The sequence below is a fragment of the Nyctereutes procyonoides genome, unplaced genomic scaffold (assembly GCF_905146905.1).
Source record: "Nyctereutes procyonoides isolate TBG_1078 unplaced genomic scaffold, NYPRO_anot_genome, whole genome shotgun sequence".
Lineage (NCBI taxonomy): Eukaryota > Metazoa > Chordata > Mammalia > Carnivora > Canidae > Nyctereutes > Nyctereutes procyonoides.
In genome coordinates, this window is record NW_026575024.1 from 23,862,068 (window position 1) to 23,880,325 (window position 18,258).

The 18,258-nt window shown below is 48.5% G+C and overlaps 1 protein-coding gene across 1 annotated transcript in view; it reads left to right on the plus strand.

Moving 5' to 3' along the window:
* The window catches only part of TRPC4AP (transient receptor potential cation channel subfamily C member 4 associated protein), a 71,717-nt gene that overhangs the window by 52,433 nt on the left and 1,026 nt on the right, over positions 1 to 18,258 (plus strand). The window contains exons 9-18 of the mRNA XM_055343756.1: positions 3,590 to 3,756; positions 7,818 to 7,949; positions 9,918 to 9,976; positions 11,945 to 12,046; positions 13,127 to 13,210; positions 14,177 to 14,267; positions 15,290 to 15,430; positions 16,176 to 16,284; positions 16,909 to 17,021; positions 17,949 to 18,155. Of these exons, the coding sequence (XP_055199731.1) occupies positions 3,590 to 3,756; positions 7,818 to 7,949; positions 9,918 to 9,976; positions 11,945 to 12,046; positions 13,127 to 13,210; positions 14,177 to 14,267; positions 15,290 to 15,430; positions 16,176 to 16,284; positions 16,909 to 17,021; positions 17,949 to 18,155 (1,205 nt within the window). The remainder of the gene's footprint in view (positions 1 to 3,589; positions 3,757 to 7,817; positions 7,950 to 9,917; positions 9,977 to 11,944; positions 12,047 to 13,126; positions 13,211 to 14,176; positions 14,268 to 15,289; positions 15,431 to 16,175; positions 16,285 to 16,908; positions 17,022 to 17,948; positions 18,156 to 18,258) is intronic.

Genomic DNA, 18,258 nt, shown 5'->3' on the forward strand with positions numbered 1-18,258 from the left:
ATTGGTGTTCAATTTACCAACATACAGAATAACACCCAGTGCTCATCCCGTCAAGTGTCCCCCTCCGTGCCCGTCACCCATTCACCCCCACCCCCCGCCCTCCTCCCCCTCCACCACCCCTAGTTCATTTCCCAGAGTTAGAAGTCTTTATGTTCCGTCTCTCTTTCTGATATTTCCCACACATTTCCTCTCCCTTCCCTTATATTCCCTTTCACTATTATTTATATTCCCCAAATGAATGAGACCACATAATGTTTGTCCTTCTCCGATTGACTTATTTCACTCAGCATAATACCCTCCAGTTTCATCCACGTTGAAGCAAATGGTGGGTATTTGTCGTTTCTAATGGCTGAGTAATATTCCATTGTATACATAAACCACATCTTCTTTATCCACTCATCTTTCGATGGACACCGAGGCTCCTTCCACAGTTTGGCTATTGTGGCCATTGCTGCTAGAAACATCGGGGTGCAGGTGTCCCAGTGTTTCATTGCATCTGTATCTTTGGGGTAAATCCCCAGCAGTGCAATTGCTGGGTCATAGGGCAGGTCTATTTTTAACTCTGTGAGGAACCTCCACACAGTTTTCCAGAGTGGCTGCACCATTTCACATTCCCACCAACAGTGTAAGAGGGTTCCCTTTTCTCCACATCCTCTCCAACAAAATACTTTAATGGATGTCTGGGAATGAGAGGTTTGGTGGCAAGTGGGTAGTCTGCCAGTGAGTATAGGATTTCTTTTTGGGGTGACAGAAATGCTCTAAAATCAGTTGTGGTGATGGCTGCATAACTGTGAATATGCTAAAAACCACTGATTGTACACTTCAAGTGGGTGAGTTGTATATGAATTATAGCTCAAAGCTGTTTTAGGGGGAAAAATGAGGGAAGCTTGGGTGGCTCAGTGGCTGAGCATCTGCCTTTGGCTCAGGGCTTGATCCCGGGGTCCTGGGATGGAGTCCTTCATCGAGCTCCCCACAGGGAGCCTGCTTCTCCCTCTGCCTATGTCTCTGCCTCTCTGTGTCTTTCATGAATAAGTAAATAAAATCTTAAAAAAAAAAAAAAGAGTGCATGTGCTCCAGAGTGCAGTATAGACACACAGAGGGTGGAGACCCCTTGAATCAGTTTTGCGGAGCTGAAGACATGTGGAGGGAAGCACAGGCCTCTCAAAGTAGTTTGCCCATCCTTGTCCTTGGGAGTTAACCTTGTTGTTAAGCTCTGGCCATTGCTTTAAGAACTGCATTTTTTTTTTTTTTTTTGAAAATACTTATCCCAGAGACTTTCTCGTCAGGCCTGTGCAAAACCAGGCATGAAAGATGGGCAATGCCTCGGGGAAGAGTCCGAGCTGCCTGTGTTTCTCTTTCTCCACAGACGTTTATTACTGAGGAGGGCTTGTGTGCCATTCGCTGCGCCTGCTCCTCCTGTAGGCATCCTGTCCTGCAGTCGGCCCTGAGCCCCCTGAGCTAGGTGATGAGGACGCCGAGGCTCTCAAGGCCATGCAGCAAGTGTGCAGCGGTGGCAGGATCTACATGATAGCTCTTCAGATTCTCTCCACAAATCAGTTGACTCTTAAACTGTTCTGGGAGCTGGGCCAAGGAGTCCCAACATGGAAATTGAGTAATTATGATTTTTCTCCCAACATGCAGGAAAATATGTGTTTTTTTGAGATAAAATTTTCTCAGCTCGGTTTTCTCCAGTAGATTTTTCTTCAATCTTTGCCCACTGCCACTTTTAGTTGCAGATTAAAAAGAAAAAAAAAAAAAAAAACAAGTAGCAAGCAAGCATTCACAGAAAAACTCAAGTGTTTTACTTCCATTTAACGTATACTTATGTATTCTTTACACATGCCAGGCATTGTTTTCAGCACTTTGAATATATTAAATCCTTTCATCTTTGTGACATGGGTAAGAGATCGGTACTGTTGCTATTTTCCCAGTTTTACAGGTGAGGATGGATGCTGAAGCATGGTGACATCCTCCAGTTTACTCAAGGCCACTCAGCTGGTGAACAGTAGAGCTGGGGTTCAGACCCAGCCGGCTGGTTGGGGTCTATGCTCTTCATGCCTGGGCTGTGCTGCCCTTCAGTCTGACTTTACTCAACAGCTGGTCGTCTCCTGGAGTTTATATTAGTGACATAATATGGCTGGAAAAAATAATTCCATATCTGTAGGGCAGAGTAGCTTGGGTTCTTGTGTCATGGTATCACCCTGCAGAAGTCACCAGACTCTTTGCATGCACCTTGCCCAAATATTATTTGATAACCTCTGCTCTGTTCCATATAGTTTTCCTGGCCCTTTGCAAAAGGCCTCTAGGGCAGCAGTTCCAGTGGGAGCTTGGAAGGATCTTAGTAGTTACTGCTGCTTCATCCTTTCACTGTAAAGATGAGGAAAACTGAGGGGAAGTAAACCCTAAGGTCTCCTGACTCTGGCTAGTGCTCTGTTAAAATAATAGGGACCTAAGAGGAAGGCTTACCCCAAGAACCAGGTGCTGGGTGTTTCTTGTGTTCTCATTTACTCCACACAGCTACCCTGTAGACAGACACCCTGGCTGTCATGGTGGTACTACTGTTACTTCCCTTCTGCAGGGCAGTCTGAGGCCTCATGAGGAGATGACTTGCCCAGTGTCACATGGCCAGCAAGTTGAAACTCCAGAGCCCTCAGTCCTCACACTTTGCTCTGCCACCTTCCCATGAATACACCTCACTGGCGTGTGCATGGCTCATTGAGACTTGTTTGTTAACTGGGTAGTAGAATAAATGTGATGGTTTACTGCTGCCCAAAACACGATGCCTGGCACATCGCAAGTGTCCCAGAAATATTACTTTGCTGCTGCCATTGTTATTAATAATGAAACTGAGTAAAATGAAAGTCTGCTGGTAGATAATGCGTTCATCTGTATCACTGATAGCAATTGTAGTGCCAACTCTGCCTTAGAAAGTTGAACCTTAGATGGTTCTTTGAAAAAGAGAAGAGTCTTGGAAAATGGTCCTTCTCAGTCTTTCAGTGCCTCCTCATAGAATCTAGGCAGAGGAACCAAGTACTTAGAGTCATTTGTGGCCTGAAGAGAGTTTGGCACAGTTTGCTGTTTAGGTAACTGTCTGGGCACTTAGGTGGGGGGCACTCTCTGATGGTGGTGGGAGAAGGGATAGATCGCATTACTGTGTTGGCTGTATCACAGCATTTTGCTATGTTAAAGTTGATGAAATAGAATGAAACCGCAGAGTTGTTAGTTTTTCCCCTTTTTTGTTGAGGTATAATTGACATACAACATTACATTAGCTTCCAGTGTACAACGTAATGATTTGATATTTGTATATAATGTCAAATGATCACTGTAGTAAGTCTAGTTAACATGTCACCATACATACTGAATTATTTTTCTTGTGATACACGAAGTCAGTTTTTCTAAGTTTCTAAGCTCACCTGACCTCTGTCGGCCTGGAGGGGTTTTTGTGGCTTTCAAAGTCTCTATCATGGGTTCAGGGGCCAGCCTGATGGCTCTGTTACTTCAAGTCTGTCCAGAGTGGTTTTGAGGGGATAGAGACATGTTTCTTAACAAGCAGTGACTCAATCCTCTCTCTCGGTGGCTGTCTCAGCCTCCATTGTGTTCCCTCCCCCAGGGGCTTCTGAGGAGAATGGCCTCCCTCACACTTCCACCAGGACCCAGCTGCCACAGTCAATGAAGATTATGCATGAAATCATGTACAAACTGGAAGTGCTCTATGTTCTCTGCGTGCTGCTGATGGGACGTCAGCGAAACCAGGTGGGCCCCTCCCACCATGCCTCAGAACAGGGGGAATGGGGAGCAAATGCTTTCTGGGCACTTGTGGCATGCCAAGTACTCCATTAGGCCACCTCTCAGGATGGCTGTCTCTAGTCCAGCAAAACATAGGGCTCGTTTTCCTTCTCTCTGTTTTACACATCAGGAAACTAGTCTCATTCCAGAGTCCGCAGTCTTTTCCACTGTACCTTGCTGTGGGCAGCATTTCTGGGCAGAACATTGGTGCCCAGGGCAGCAGCTGGTGACTTGGCCATAATACCTACCTTGTTAATATGAAGAATAAAGGGTCATGGTAGCAAGATTACCACCCTGTAGATGCACTAGAAAAGTTGCCAATCTGATGGGGATTTAGGGTGATGGACCAGAGCCCGGAGCCGGGGCAGGTTATAAAAACTAGGTAAGGATTGGGGGCTCCAAATGTGCTGGGGTTCCCTGAGCCTTGAAACAGTTCCAAGAGGGAGGAGCAAGGACCTATAATCTACAAAAAGAGAAAGGGCTCTGGAAGTATATAGTGCTCCTCTTCAAGATAAGGGAGAAATAGCTTTCTCCACTAGCTAATTGTCCTGTGGATGAAAAAATGGTGGTGGCTGGTGGTGGTGGTGGGGCACTCAACAGTTCTTAAGCTCCTTTTTGAGTCAGACTCTGGACCATCACAATAGTTCTGTGAGACACAGAGGCAGTTACTGCCATTTTGGTTAGGATAGCCAGGGAGAAGACTCACTGAAAAGATGATATCCCATAGGGGGATGTTCTGAAGAACATGAGGGTGCTGGGCATGCTGATCCCCAAGGCAGCCTGCCAGGTAGAGGGAGCAAGCCCTGAAGTGAGAGCGTGCCTGGTGGGTTGGTGGAACAGTAGGGAAGAGGGGTCATGGACTGGAATAAGCAGCAAGGGGGGCAGGGAAGGACTGCCGGGGCCAGATTGTATCAGGCTTTCATAAGCTGTTTTAAGGACATTAGTGTTTACTCTGAGTGATGAGGAAGTCATCCCTCTGGCTGCTGTGTGAAAGAGATGATAGTAGCCAGGACCAGCATGTTGGTGGAGGGGAGTGGTGAGAAGTGCTTACATTGTGAATATATTCTGTGAAAGTAGAACAAGTAGAATTTGCCAAGTTTGGATGTGGGCATGAGAAAGGGGTTACGGGTAACTTCTTTAACTCCTTCTAAGGTTTTTGGCCCAAGCAGGTGGGGGGATGGATGGGCCATTTATTGAGATGGTTAAGATTGTGAGTTAGGGAGTTGGGGTAGGGGACAGAGGTGTAGAGAGAAAGAAAGGCAAGGAATACTGTTTGAACAAGTTAGGTTTGAAGTATTTGTTAGAATTGGCACCTGGATTACCCATACCTGGAGTTAGGAGAGAGTTCCGGCCTAGAGATAGAACTTGGGGTTGTCAAGTTGCAGCTGGTATTTAAAACCAGGACCCTGGATGAGATCCCACCCTGACCTCCACAGTATCAAAGCACCTTCCTTCAGTATAGAATATATTTGTTATAAAAAAAAATAATAGTCACTGTGCTTTACATGTGTTGAGTGCTTTTACCTTTTTTGAGGCACTTCACAGTTATTCATATTTGAATTTTCAGGTATTTGGTAAGTTATGAAACAGGTGGTGACTCTCTTCTCTCTTGATACTTGAAAAAACCAAGGTACAAAAAGGACTGTGCTCTCAGGCTCCAGGCATCGGTAGAACCAAGATTTAAACTCCGTCACCCTGACTCTGCTTTCTGTACTCTATCCCATGACTGTCCCCTACTCCCTGAGCTTTCCTGTTCCAAGTCTTTATGAATTAGTCACTGTGGTCTGTAGTTAAACTGTATGATTACAGCCACTGCTTCCCTAGAAGGACTGTAGGCTGGGCTCAGGATCCTGTCCACCTGAGAACCAGTGTAAAGCTGGCACAGCCGCCTTTGCACAGTCAGCATTAACTCGTTCCTGCTGTGTGACCGGCACTGTGGGGATATGGTTTCATGGACCTCGCTGAGATGGGGACAGCAAGGGGAAGGGTTTCCCTGGCCAGGTCTCCCAGAAGGCTCCTTCTTAGAGTGTTTATTATTGTGCATTCAGACCAAGTTCTCTGACCAGTCTTGGTATGGTTGAAATCACTATACTGGAAACTCTCCCTAGAAGTCAGAGGCTCCATTTCTCTGGTGCTAAAGTAAATAATCCATGCAGTACTTCCTATACATCAGGCCCTGAGCTTCCCCCACATTACCTCATTGAATCCTTTCAGCAGCTTTGTTATCCCTCATCTTTTGTCAAGGGACTCAGGCTCAAAGAAGAACGCTACCCAGAATCCCATCTTTTTTAAGTTCTGGTCTCTTGAGATATATGCACACCTGTGGTGGGTCTGAAAAAGTCAGGCTTTAGGATTAGAATACCTGAATCAGGGTGACATTTCTACCATTTGCCCGAGTTGGTCCTCCTCAACTTCCCCTTCCCCTTGTAAAATGGGAATTAATAAGCGCTGGCGCTGTGCTCAGGACTTTACATACCTTTTCTGACCTTATCCTTACAGTAGCCCTGAGAAGTAGTAATAGCTTTGTTTTCTGTAAAAAAAATATTTTTGATAGGTAAATAACTCATAGTTCTATATTAAAATGTATAAATAGGTATCAAGCCTTTCTCTCCTCTGATCCTGAACATTTTGGTTCTCCTAGGAAGCATCTAATTTTACTAGTTATTCATGTATCCTTCTAGAGACATATTATGCTTATAACAGCAAATATATTCCTCTTTTTTTTTAATGCAGTCATGTACTTATATACATATTTGCTTTCTTAATGTTGAATCTTGGTAAATGTTCACTACGTCTGAAAAAAAACTGCAATTCTTTTTTTACTGGTACCTTATACCCCTCTGAATGGATATCCATAATTTATGCAACTAATCCCCATTAATGTGAGTATAGGTTATATCTATTTTGTATTGCAAATAATGCTGCCATTAGCAACTTTGTATATATGTCATTTAGTACATATGTGGATCTGCTTGAGAATAAATTCCTAAAAAGTAGAATCACTCATCAAAGGGAATATGCATTTGTAGTTTTTACAGGTATTACTGAAATGTCCTCCTCCTTCTTGTGTTACCTCCAATATGCCCCCTCACCAGCTGTGTATGAGCATGCCTGAGGCCCAGCTCACCAACACAGTAGTATTATCTTTGCTAATCTGAAAAGTGAAAAAGTGGTTGTGATTCGAATTTCTCTTAGTATTTTAAGTGCAGCTGAGCACTTACCATATATTGAAGAATATCTTGTATTATCCGGTCAGTGTCTTTTGCCCACTTTTTCCTAAGGGTAGTCTTTTTGTTTCAGAGATTTGTAGGATTCCTTATGGAGGAAATTCGCTTTTTACCTGTGATGTCAGATTGCCAGTATCTTCTCCATTTTCCTATTTGACTTAGGACTTGACTTATTATAAATTTTGCCATATAGAATTTTTAAAGTTTTATATGGTTGAATTGAATGGTTTTCTGTCTTGGCTTCTAGATTTACCTAATATACTTAATACTTTAAAAAGTCTTTCTCAAGTGTGATCTTTTTTTTTTTTTAGTCTTTGCATAGATTTTCCTAGGCTATTGAGCATTTAAATTTTTAAAATATGTTTATCTTGCCTCCAGTTGAAATTTATCCTACTTTGAAGCATGAGAGGGTTATTTTTATTTTTTTAATGATAGGAGGAGGGAACAAGCTAGGATTAAGAAATTTGATTGAGGTTACAAATTTTGTATGTGCTAGAGCTGGGAGTCAAACCTAGGGGTTTCTGAATCCAAACTTGTGTTCTTAAGAAAGGACCCATCGTATAGTGGGACTCCTAGGAGTATTGTGGGGATCCATGAGCAGAGAATAAAAGTGTATCTGTGCATAGTGGGAGTGTGGTGAGAGAGGGGTAGGCTCAGTGGGGTATTTTCTTTAAATCTCAGCAGTCCCTACTGATCATCATTTTCTTTCCTAAAGATTATTTTGTACATGCCAAGCATAAGGCTTTGCTGGATCTTGGCAGCACATTTGTCATAATGCTTTTGCCTTCCCACTCCATCCAGGTTCACAGAATGATTGCAGAGTTCAAGCTGATCCCTGGGCTCAATAATTTGTTCGACAAGCTGATTTGGAGGAAGCACTCAGCATCTGCCCTTGTCCTCCATGGTCACAACCAGAACTGTGACTGTAGCCCGGTGAGCAGGGGAATGACAACAGATGGGCTTTACTTGCCAGGGGTAGTTGTTTCAAGATCTGCTGTTGACCCTTTGAAATCTCATTTTCTGAAAGAGCAGAAACTGAAAGTTTAAAGTCTGTATAATTTTATTTTTATATATTTGTTTATAATTTATTTCTGAAGTCTGTATAATCCTGTAAGTGGAAGCTGCTTGGAGAAGGGTCTGACCCACCTCTCTACCTGTGCAGAAATCCCTTCTGAGGCCCTTGGGCCAGCTTTCTCTTGTACACCTCTGGAATGGGGTGCTCACTTTCCTCCAGGCAGGGCCCTGCCACCCCGTGACCTAGTAGCAAGTTTCCTTCATTCTGTACTCTACCCCATTAATATCATCCATCCACCGGTAGTAGTTTTGCCCTCTGAAACCATGCACCACCAATGTCCTGCAGAAAGGGCTTTAGGATGCTTTGTGTGTGTGTGTGGGGGGGGTAGTTAGGGGCTCACTGCAAGCTGCTCTGCTAGTGCCACGGGGAGAGCACAGAATAGAGTCAGGAGGCCTCTGTGCTGCTTGGCTTGTTGGGAGAGCTTAAACAACTCACCGAATCTCTGAGCCTGTTTCTTTTTTTTTTTTTTTTTTTTTAAGATTTTATTTATTAATGAGAGAGAGAGAGAGTGCAGCAGAGACACAGGCAGAGGGAGAAGCAGGCTCCATGCAGGGAGCCCGATGTGGGACTCGATCCCAGGTCCCCAGGATCACGCCCTGGGCTGAAGGTGGCGCTAAGCCGCTGAGCCACCTGGGCTGCCCTCTGAGCCTGTTTCTTGCAAAAGGAAGGTACCACTCCCTTGCCTGCTGTCCTCATAGGCCATGTGGAGGCTCAGTAACCACCCCAAAAAAGGGACAGTATCCTGGGGCTTTATAGTGCGGCACAGCCGTCAGTGCTGTGGGGCCTCCTTGGTCTCTGGACCATGTCCTGTGAACTTTCTGCAGTGCCCCGTCTGCCAGCTTACTGTCTTCCTTTTTAGCCTTGTTAGATTTTGCTTCTCAGCCCCTCCATCTGAGTTGTTAATTTCAAGTGAACATATTCTGCATTTTGAAACATCTGGCTCTTTGTCAAAAACTACTTGGTGTTATTCATTATGTTAATGTTCTGTTGCATTCTATCTCTTTCATTACTTGTAACATCTTTTTTATGGTCTCAGATTGCTCATGGGGTGCTAATACTTGTATTTGAGTCATCAGACTCAACTCAGGGTGGAATGTGGCCTCATGTTCTGTAATGTAGCCTGGGTCCTGGAAGTATTTCTTTAGAGCACTTGGCTTTTGTCTGCCTGGTACTTTAGGGGTAAGTCCCAGGGCAAGTGTTCATCATGTTGAGTGCCTTGGCCCTGGAGATGTGAGCCCAGAATCCTTTTCCTGGGGCTTCCCTTCCACCACCACCAGCAGCACCCTGGCAAAGACAAGTGTCCTTGCTAGCTCCCTGGGCTGGTAAGTGTGGGAGTTTCTTAAACCTTCTTTCACTGAGTGTATATACTTCCTGGACTTTACATGGGCTCAGGTTTTCTTTCTAGTCCCTGCACAGCATTAAAACTCAAACCCTGGATGAGTGAGTGTCATTTCCACTTCTCCATCCTACCCAGAGCTGCCAGCCATCAACCATCTGCTCTCGTGCTTCTAGCTCTGGGCTCAGTCCTTTCTTCAATTCTGATTCCTGCGCATTTTCCTTTGTTATGAACTTACCTCACATGTAAAAGAATTTCCATGATTTTTTTACCCAAGATGTCGGCGGAGTAGGAGTTAGGAAGGATCCACGTTAGCTTAATCTGCCGTTGGCCAGATGTGGAAGTCAGCAGAGGGTTTCTGACTAGAAAAGTCCTCCTTGTACATGAGGACACAGGCTCAGAGAAGCAAAGCCACACACCCAGGCTCTCACTGTAGTGTTTTGGTTTCTATTGTGGTGGTGATTTTAACAATGATGCACATATGTTTTAGGACATTACCTTGAAGATACAGTTCTTGAGGCTTCTCCAGAGTTTCAGCGACCACCATGAGTAAGTACAAGCTGTTCCTGGAAGGAGGGTTGTTGCGCCAGCTCCTCTCATCTCTGTGTCCCGTCGACCTCCACTCCGGAGGACTTGGGAGCCACAGGAGCTGCTGCCACTGCGGTTACCGTGTGTGGCCACACTTGCACAATGCTGTACCGAGAGCTGCTGTTGGCGCAGCTCTCCCCGTGTGCCGGGCTCCATGCTGGGCTTCTTCCGAGCCCTCATGGCCACATGAGGAAGTGAGTATGGGTGTTGCTGGCCCCTTGTGACCCTGGGAGTCAATACATCTCTCAACTGTCTGCCCTCCTGAACCAGGAGCGGACAGCTTGGCTCTTCACGGGGACCTCAGGTGGGCTGAGTGTTTGCTTATCGGACAGGGGACTGTTCTTCACCCACACAGGGAGATGTACCCTCTCTCATTTTTTAGAAACACATTCTGCCCTCTCATGTTGTATTTTTCAGCCTTCAGTGGTGAATGTATAAGAGAATGATTCTCTGGTATAGGGGGAATAGTGTAGGGAAGGAGTGCATAGCAGCTGACCCTTGATCTTGACACTGGGGAGACAGCGTGGTGGGGACTTTGGTGAGCTGGAACACACAGGCAGTTACTGCTCAGCTCTTGCCAACTGTTGGTATACAGGAAACTGGGCTCACTATTGCACAGCTTCTGAGTTTTTCCCCCAAAGGAAGCTAGAAATTAAGATTTACGTGAAAGGTCCTGATTTTAAACATTGGCTTAAATTCTTTTGAAACATTGTATAAACTACCAGAACGTGGGTGCCTGAGGACAAATAATGGCCAGGCGCCTCTACTTTGCTACTTCCGTCTGGATCATGTTGACCTTCCTCTTTCAGAGGTTCTCTGTCTGAAGGACTTAAGCTCCAGGAAGTAATGTGAACCCTCTGAAAAATGGCACCAGTATGTTCTGAATGTGGACTTTTTTTCTGAGGAAGTGGGTCCCTAACTTTCATCAGACTCTTGAATCTGAGCACTTGTAAGTGCTGGGCATATGTGCATTTGTATGGGCCAGGCTCTGGGGAGACAGTGATGGGTGAAAGCCATGACCCCCACTCTAATGAAGGGTACAGTCCTGGAAGGGAGAAGGATAGTTATCAGAGAATTACACCACTGAATGTATAGTGACAGATAGGGATAGTATTCTGGTGGAGGGAGCTTGGTTCTGTGAGAGAACATTTGACAGGGGTCCTGAACTGGCCAGAGTGTGGTTAGGAGCTCTCTCTGCAGAAGTAACTTGTTGGCTGAGACCTTGAGGGTTGGTAGTGAAATTGGGTGAAAAGGAAGAATGAGAGGCTGACTGTTCCAGAAGAATCCCCAGTAGGAGGGAGCGCCATGTGTTCAGGAAGGGCAGTGTGGCAGGTGATGTGAATGAAGGCGGGCTTGGCTCAGAGTGAGACTGCAATGGTGATTGGTTTCAGCCAGAGGGCCTTGTGGGTCATGTTTGTGGGCCCGGATTGTGTGTGTTCTAAGGCTTGTGAAATTGTGGGGGCATTTTGACTTGAGAGTAACATGGTCAGGGGGTCCTTTTTCTAAAGATCTCTCTGAGTGCTGTGTGTTGAGAGACCGTTTAGGAAGCTTGTTCTGTCCACGTGGCTGGAGTGATGCGAGGCCTAGAGGTGAGGGAGGCAGGCCCCCTGGTGGCAGTGCTGTAATAGGGCTAGATGTGAAGCAAAATGATGAGTTGGATTTGGATTTCATTGAGTTGGAAGTGCCTTTGAGAAGTCAAATAGAAATGTTCAGTGGCAAACAAAAGGCCCGGAAATGTTGAGGGAAGGGGTCTTGTTAGTGAGAGGGGCAGAGGATGGAGCCAGGGAGGCTCCCTGAGCCTGAGCCTCAGAGGCAGGTGGGGTCAGGGGAGGGCACTTGGGAGAGAGACTCTCTGATTCTCACCACAGGAAATGGGAAGGTGGCTGGCCCAGTGCCTGTCCTTTATCCCTTTCAACCCATTTGTTTCAGGAACAAGTACCTGCTGCTCAATAACCAGGAGCTGAACGAACTCAGTGCCATCTCTCTCAAAGCCAACATCCCTGAGGTGGAAGCCGTCCTTAACACTGACAGGTAGGTGAAGTGCAGCTCTGGCCCACAGCCTACCCTGGCTACATGCCTGCAGGTGTGGTACTTGTCCTTTCTCACTCACATGTAGCTGTATCCTGAGGGTTCCTGTGTGTCAGGCACTGTCCTCACATCACCTGCATTACCTCATTGGGTCCCACGGCAGCCCCAGGAAAGAAGCGCCATCATTACCTCAACTTTACAGAACGGGGAGCAGGGCCTTGTAGAGGTCACCTGCCAGAGGTTATGTGTGCTCTGCCCACTCCTTTGTCAGTCACCTTTGCTGATACGCTTCTTCCTTGTCCGGTACCAAGTCCCATTAGCTGGGTTATATCACCTGAACAGCAGAGAGGTCACAGGCTCACGGGGGTCAGGGCAGGGAGGGCTGTATCCAGCAAGAGAAGTCATAATTCTCAGCCTCTTTTTTTTTTTTTAAAGCAGGAGAAATCTGTTCAGATGAAACTGTGCACAGTCCATAATGTCTACAGAGGATAAACGTAGAGCCATTCTATTGAAGAGGGAACTTAAGGGCCCAGACTCCTGCCTGCTTGGCCCTCTTCCCCCCATGATGCAGCCCGAGTCATTTCCTCATCAGATGTCTTTATCAGACCAGGAAGCTGAGGCCCAGGGGCACAGGGGCTTGTCGGAAACCAGCTGGAGCTGAACATGGGGCCCAGGGTACTCTGTCTCACCCTGCTGGCACAGACTTTACCCCATCTGATAGACTCTGCTGTGGTGTTTCAGACTCCCTTTGGTGTAACCAGCACCCCTCCAGCAGTTCTGAGCACTGACTTTGGGTTTTTCTGGCCTCTCATCGCTTGCTAGTGGGTCTGGGAGGGAAAGCTGGCCTGAGATGTGGTGTGAATCCACTTGGCTATTCACTTCTAAGACTGCAAGCGTCTTTGGGGTGCTCTGGGCCCAGACAGAGGTGGGGGAGGATATCCTGCCGGCTTGGAAATGTCCCCAGGCTTTTTTACCCATTTAAAGCAGCAGAGAAACCCAACCCCAGGACAACAGTCCTTCGGCCAAGTGGGACTGGGCCCTGTCAGCCTCAGGTCTGCCACCAATGTCCCTGTTTTGTTCCAGGAGTTTGGTGTGTGATGGGAAGAGGGGCTTATTAACTCGTCTGCTGCAGGTCATGAAGAAGGAGCCAGCTGAGTCCTCTTTCAGGTAGGTCTGGGGACAGGCACCTGCCACTCCTGAGGGGCCCAGAAACTAAGTGTTTCTCAGGTGATTAGAAATACCTCATTTAGTTACCAGCTTCCACCCTGGACATCTGACTACTATGGGGGAAAGGGGATCTGACTCAGTAGGTATGTGAGCTGCTGCTGCATACCAACAACATATTTCAAGAACTGACCTGGCATTAACCAAATGCTCCTCTGTGCTGGCATTGGACAGGTGGTAGGAAGCTACAGCCCCTGCCCATGGGAGTTCCCTGGGTTGTGGCAAACAAGCATGAAAAGAAACCTGTTTGAATACACTGTGAAAAGGAGCAGAGCTGGGATCTGCCCTAGTTGCTGAGGGTGCAAAGGAAATCCTCTTTCCCAGCTGGAGACTGGTGGGGTGGGCATGGACAGGAGGGCTTCTCAGAGCTCCTCCAGCTCACCTAAGAGGAGTCGTGAAGGCTATGGACAGAAGCAGTGAGTAAGGAAGGCAGTCTCTCAGGCCTGGGGTGTAATGCATCAGTAGGCTCCGTGCCCTCATAGGACCCCTGTCACCTCAGCCTGACTTGTCCAGACTTCCCCTCACTGATCCCAGCCTTACCCTCTATGACCACTTCTTCCCATCCAAAGTCAGTTTGGTGTCCCATCTACATATGTCTGTCTGGTTCCCTCAGGCATTCCCAGCCTCGCTTTCCATTGTCCCTCTCTCCTTCTGAAGGGTCAAAGCCTAGAGTGACTTACTGTAGCCAGCCCTTTGATCCTAGATCCACCTTCTCTGAGACACATCTTCTTCCACACAGAACCAAATAGAGGACTGTTCCCCACTGAACTGTCCGCCCTGTGAGGACCTATCCTTGCTGTGTCCCTGATGCCTAGTATGAGGCCTGCCACCTAGATGTTCAGTAAATGTTGAATAAGTCCAAAGGCAGCAGACATCTCCCAGCCCCAGGGGTCAACATTTGGGTCGCAGGTTTTGGCAAGCCCGGGCTGTGGAGAGTTTCCTCCGAGGGACCACCTCCTATGCAGACCAGATGTTCCTGCTGAAGCGAGGCCTTCTGGAGGTAATGGCCTGGAGGAGCCAGGGTGTTGGGTGTCCCATTCCCCCCACAGCCCCATGCATTGCTCTCCTTCTTGAGACCTAGACAGGTGGTCAGGCACAGACCAAATCTCTTTATTTTAAAATGCTAATCAAGATTGCCCTAGGACTTCCCCTGAGTTTCCAGCTGTGGGTCCTGTAGGTGCTTAAAACGGGTGATGGAGCTGAGGGTGGCCATGGAAGAGGGGGAAGAGTCTGTTGTTACCCAATAAGGCCTTTTGACCCTGAGGATATTTTGCTGTTGACCAAAAGTTAATTTCCCTTTTGTAAAATGGCCTTCAGAAAGAGCAAAATTTGCTAAAGACAGGGAGAAAAAGGGCCAAAGATATAATTGGTTTTAAAAAAAATTAAGGATACAAACAAACTGACCCATGAATTGTAAATGGAATTGATCCAAATTAGCGTAACTACAGGAAAATGAAAATAAAAAATGGAAACAGTTGAACTGTTACAGAAAACTTTATTAAGAAGTTAAATTGGCTTTATGTTCCTGACAAAATTTCATTGATTTTAGTATAAACTTTTTTATTCATAAATATGCAGACAAACCATGGGGTCAAAATGTGTCCTCTGCCCTTAAACCCTGTGCTTCAGTTATTCGAATGGCCTCAGTGCTTAGGCAGTGGCCTGTGTTATATCTGGAGACAGCTCCCCTCGCCTGCAAGCGGGAGAGCCCTGGGCAAGCAGGAGAAGTCTTGACTGCCTACCCCAGCCCACCCCAACCTCCTAGTGAGGTGCCATAGGCCTGCCCTCGCAGCTCCCAGCATCCCCAGATGAGACTCTGGACAGGGGAACAAGTTCCATCAACTGACGCGGATGCCTACTGGAAGCAGGTGTCATGTGGTTGAAGCTCCGTGCCCGGCCTTGGTGGGAGGCAGGCAGTGGGCATCTTGGATGAGCCCAGCCTGGGGGTAGCAGCCACATCTGCCTGTTGGCCCCAGGGCTCAGCCACCTTCCTGCCTTGATCCTGTCCTCTCCCACCCCCAGCACATCCTGTACTGCATTGTGGACAGCGAGTGCAAATCGAGGGATGTGCTCCAGAGTTACTTTGACCTTCTTGGGGAGCTAATGAAGTTCAATGTTGATGCATTCAAGAGATTCAACAAATATATCAACACTGATGCAAAGGTAAGACTAACCCAGACTCCGTGGGGTTTGCTGTGTTGTTCAGAAGTTGTCTTGGAGGGATGCCTGGGTGGTTCAGTCGGTTAAGGGGCTGGCTCCTGGGATCCAGCTCCAAGTCAGGCTCCCTGCTCAGCAGGGAGCTTGCTTCTCCCTCCCCTCCACACCCCGCCTGCTCGTGCTCACTCACTCCCTCTCTCAAATGAATGAATACTTTAAATAGTAGTAGCAATAGTAATCTTAGAGGCCTGGCCTTTGCCTGTCTTCAGGTGCTGGTTTTAAATTGGAAAATAAGGAAAAAAAAATTGGAAAATACTGGTGAGTCAGTGGGCAGTCTTCACCGAATAGCCATTCACCCCTGCTCTGTGCCGTGACTACACTAGACCCTGGGTGTACAGGGGTGACCGTCACAGTTGCTGTGGGCCAGTGAGATGGTGTAAGCAGGCATGTGATGTGGGTGCCAGGACTGGGCCTGGTGTGTTAGCTTTATGGAGCATTTGACAGAAACCCAGCTCAGACCAGTTGAAGTGAAAATGAGAGGAATCCAGTCCCCATCAGTGCAGAAAACACTGTACTTGGTGTCCCATGGGGCTGGAGGGCAGCCTACCCAGGTTGTCTGGGCCTTGGTCTTATCAGAAGCAACTGGGCCTGGTAAATGGGGGCCCCTCGAGACAAGTGCACAGCCTGGGCCACAGCTGCCTGCAGCGGGACCCGCCCCCACCGCCCATCTGAGGCTCGGGCTCCGCTCCAGTTCCAGGTGTTCCTGAAGCAGATCAACAGCTCACTGGTGGACTCCAACATGCTGGTGCGCTGTGTCACTCTGTCGCTGGACCGATTCGAAAACCAGGTGGACATGAAAGGTAAGAAAAAGCCCTAACGCCAGGGCGAATCAACCCAAGGTGGCCCCACTGGTGTCAAACACTCAGCATCTGGCAAGGAGACAGAAATGGCTAGAGGCAGCTGCCCCAAATGCCCATGTGGCCGAGGTCAAGGTTGTGGCTCCCTGGGAGATTTTCCTGGCTTTTGACTTTTCTCTGTCTTCTGTGCTTCCTTTCATGAGACGTACATTTTAATAAAAGTGAAGAAACTATTTTTGCAAGTAAAATGAAAACACCTCCCCCCCCCCACACCACCCCATCCTGCTTGGAATCTTCTGGGGTGAGAGGCCTAGGTGGTGAGCTGAGGGGAGGGCAGGCCTCATGAGGCAGCCCTTGCACTGACTGTGGGAAGAGGTGGCAGTCAGCTCCTAGTGGGACTTCCTGAGACCATGGGCTCAGCCTGGGAGGCAGCACAGCTGGAGACACGTGTTCCCGCTGCAACTACCCTCTCCTGTGGTCTCTTTCACAGTGGGGACTCCCAGCTCCAGAGTCCGGGCCCCAGCAATGGGAGGGGTCCTGGCTGGAAGCCTGAATGGCAGATCGCTGGGCCTGAGCCATAGACCAGCTTCCGAGCCTGCTAGCACACCTCTGCTTCTCTGTCCCCAGTTGCCGAGGTCCTGTCTGAGTGCCGCCTGCTTGCCTACATATCCCAGGTGCCCACGCAGATGTCCTTCCTCTTCCGCCTCATCAACATCATCCACGTGCAGACTCTGACCCAGGTGAGATGCTCTGTGGCCCCACAGCGGGAAAGAGAGATTGGAGACCGTTTCCCTCATCCCAGAGCCCAACGGTTGATCTCTCCCACCTTCACCCTAGAAGCATATCTTGATCCATCTGTTGGTTCCTGGGAAACCCTACCAGCTATTCTGACGACTTTTTCCTGACAGGGATCAGTGCCCCATTTTATAGACAGGGCCTGAGGAGGGAACAAGTCTCTGGGGTCACGGATGGGTCAGGATTGGCACTGCATTCTTGACTCCCAGTCCAGTGCTCTTGGTGCCCCTTCCAGGCTTTGGAGTTGGACTTGATATTGCCTCCCACCCCCTCCCTAACTAACCATGGCTATCCCTTCTGTGTCTTCACTCTCTTTTCTAAAATGGGGGTGATGCTGTAGGCTCAGAGGTGGTTCTCTGTTCCTTCAGCTAACATACACTGCGGCTGGGCACTGGGCTGGGGCTGTAGTGAACCAGAGAGCACGAGACCCTTCCCTTGTGCCGCCCCCAGCCTAGTTCCGAGTGCAAGTTAGGGAGTGAGGTAGCCGCACCTAAGGCAGGCACCCCGCCCTACCCTGGGGATCGAAGCTCCAGGAGCCAGAGCTCCCAGGAGAAAGCAATGCCTGAGCTGACTCTGGAAGAGGAGCGGCCTCTCACTGGACCAACGACGATGGCCCCACCAGTGTGGGGATGGGTGGTGGGTGGCAGAGGGACAGGAAGGTGGTCAGGGTGGCCCGCTGGTGGCCTTCCTTCCCCCTCCTCTCAGGTGTGTGCCGGGGCAGCTTGGGGCGTGCGTGGCCTGTGGGATCTGCCAGGGCCCCACAGGGTTGGGGCGTGGGCCACCCTTCTCCTTGCCGCGTGGCACCCCAGGTCCACTGGGGGCCACTGGGGCTGCCCACCCGCACCTAACCTGGATGGCCTGGTGCCCTGCAGGAGAACGTCAGCTGCCTCAACACCAGCCTGGTGATCCTGATGCTAGCCCGCCGGAAAGAGCGGCTGCCCCTATACCTGCGGCTGCTGCAGCGGATGGAGCACAGCAAGAAGTACCCCGGCTTCCTGCTTAACAACTTCCACAACCTGCTGCGCTTCTGGCAGCAGCATTACCTGCACAAGGACAAGGACAGCACCTGCCTGGAGAATGTGAGTTCTCCCTCAGCCCTAGCAGTTGGTGGGTGTGCTGTGGACACACAGCCCCAGGGCCCCTCCGAGGGGCATCCAGGGTGCGTGGTCCCCGCCTGGGCCA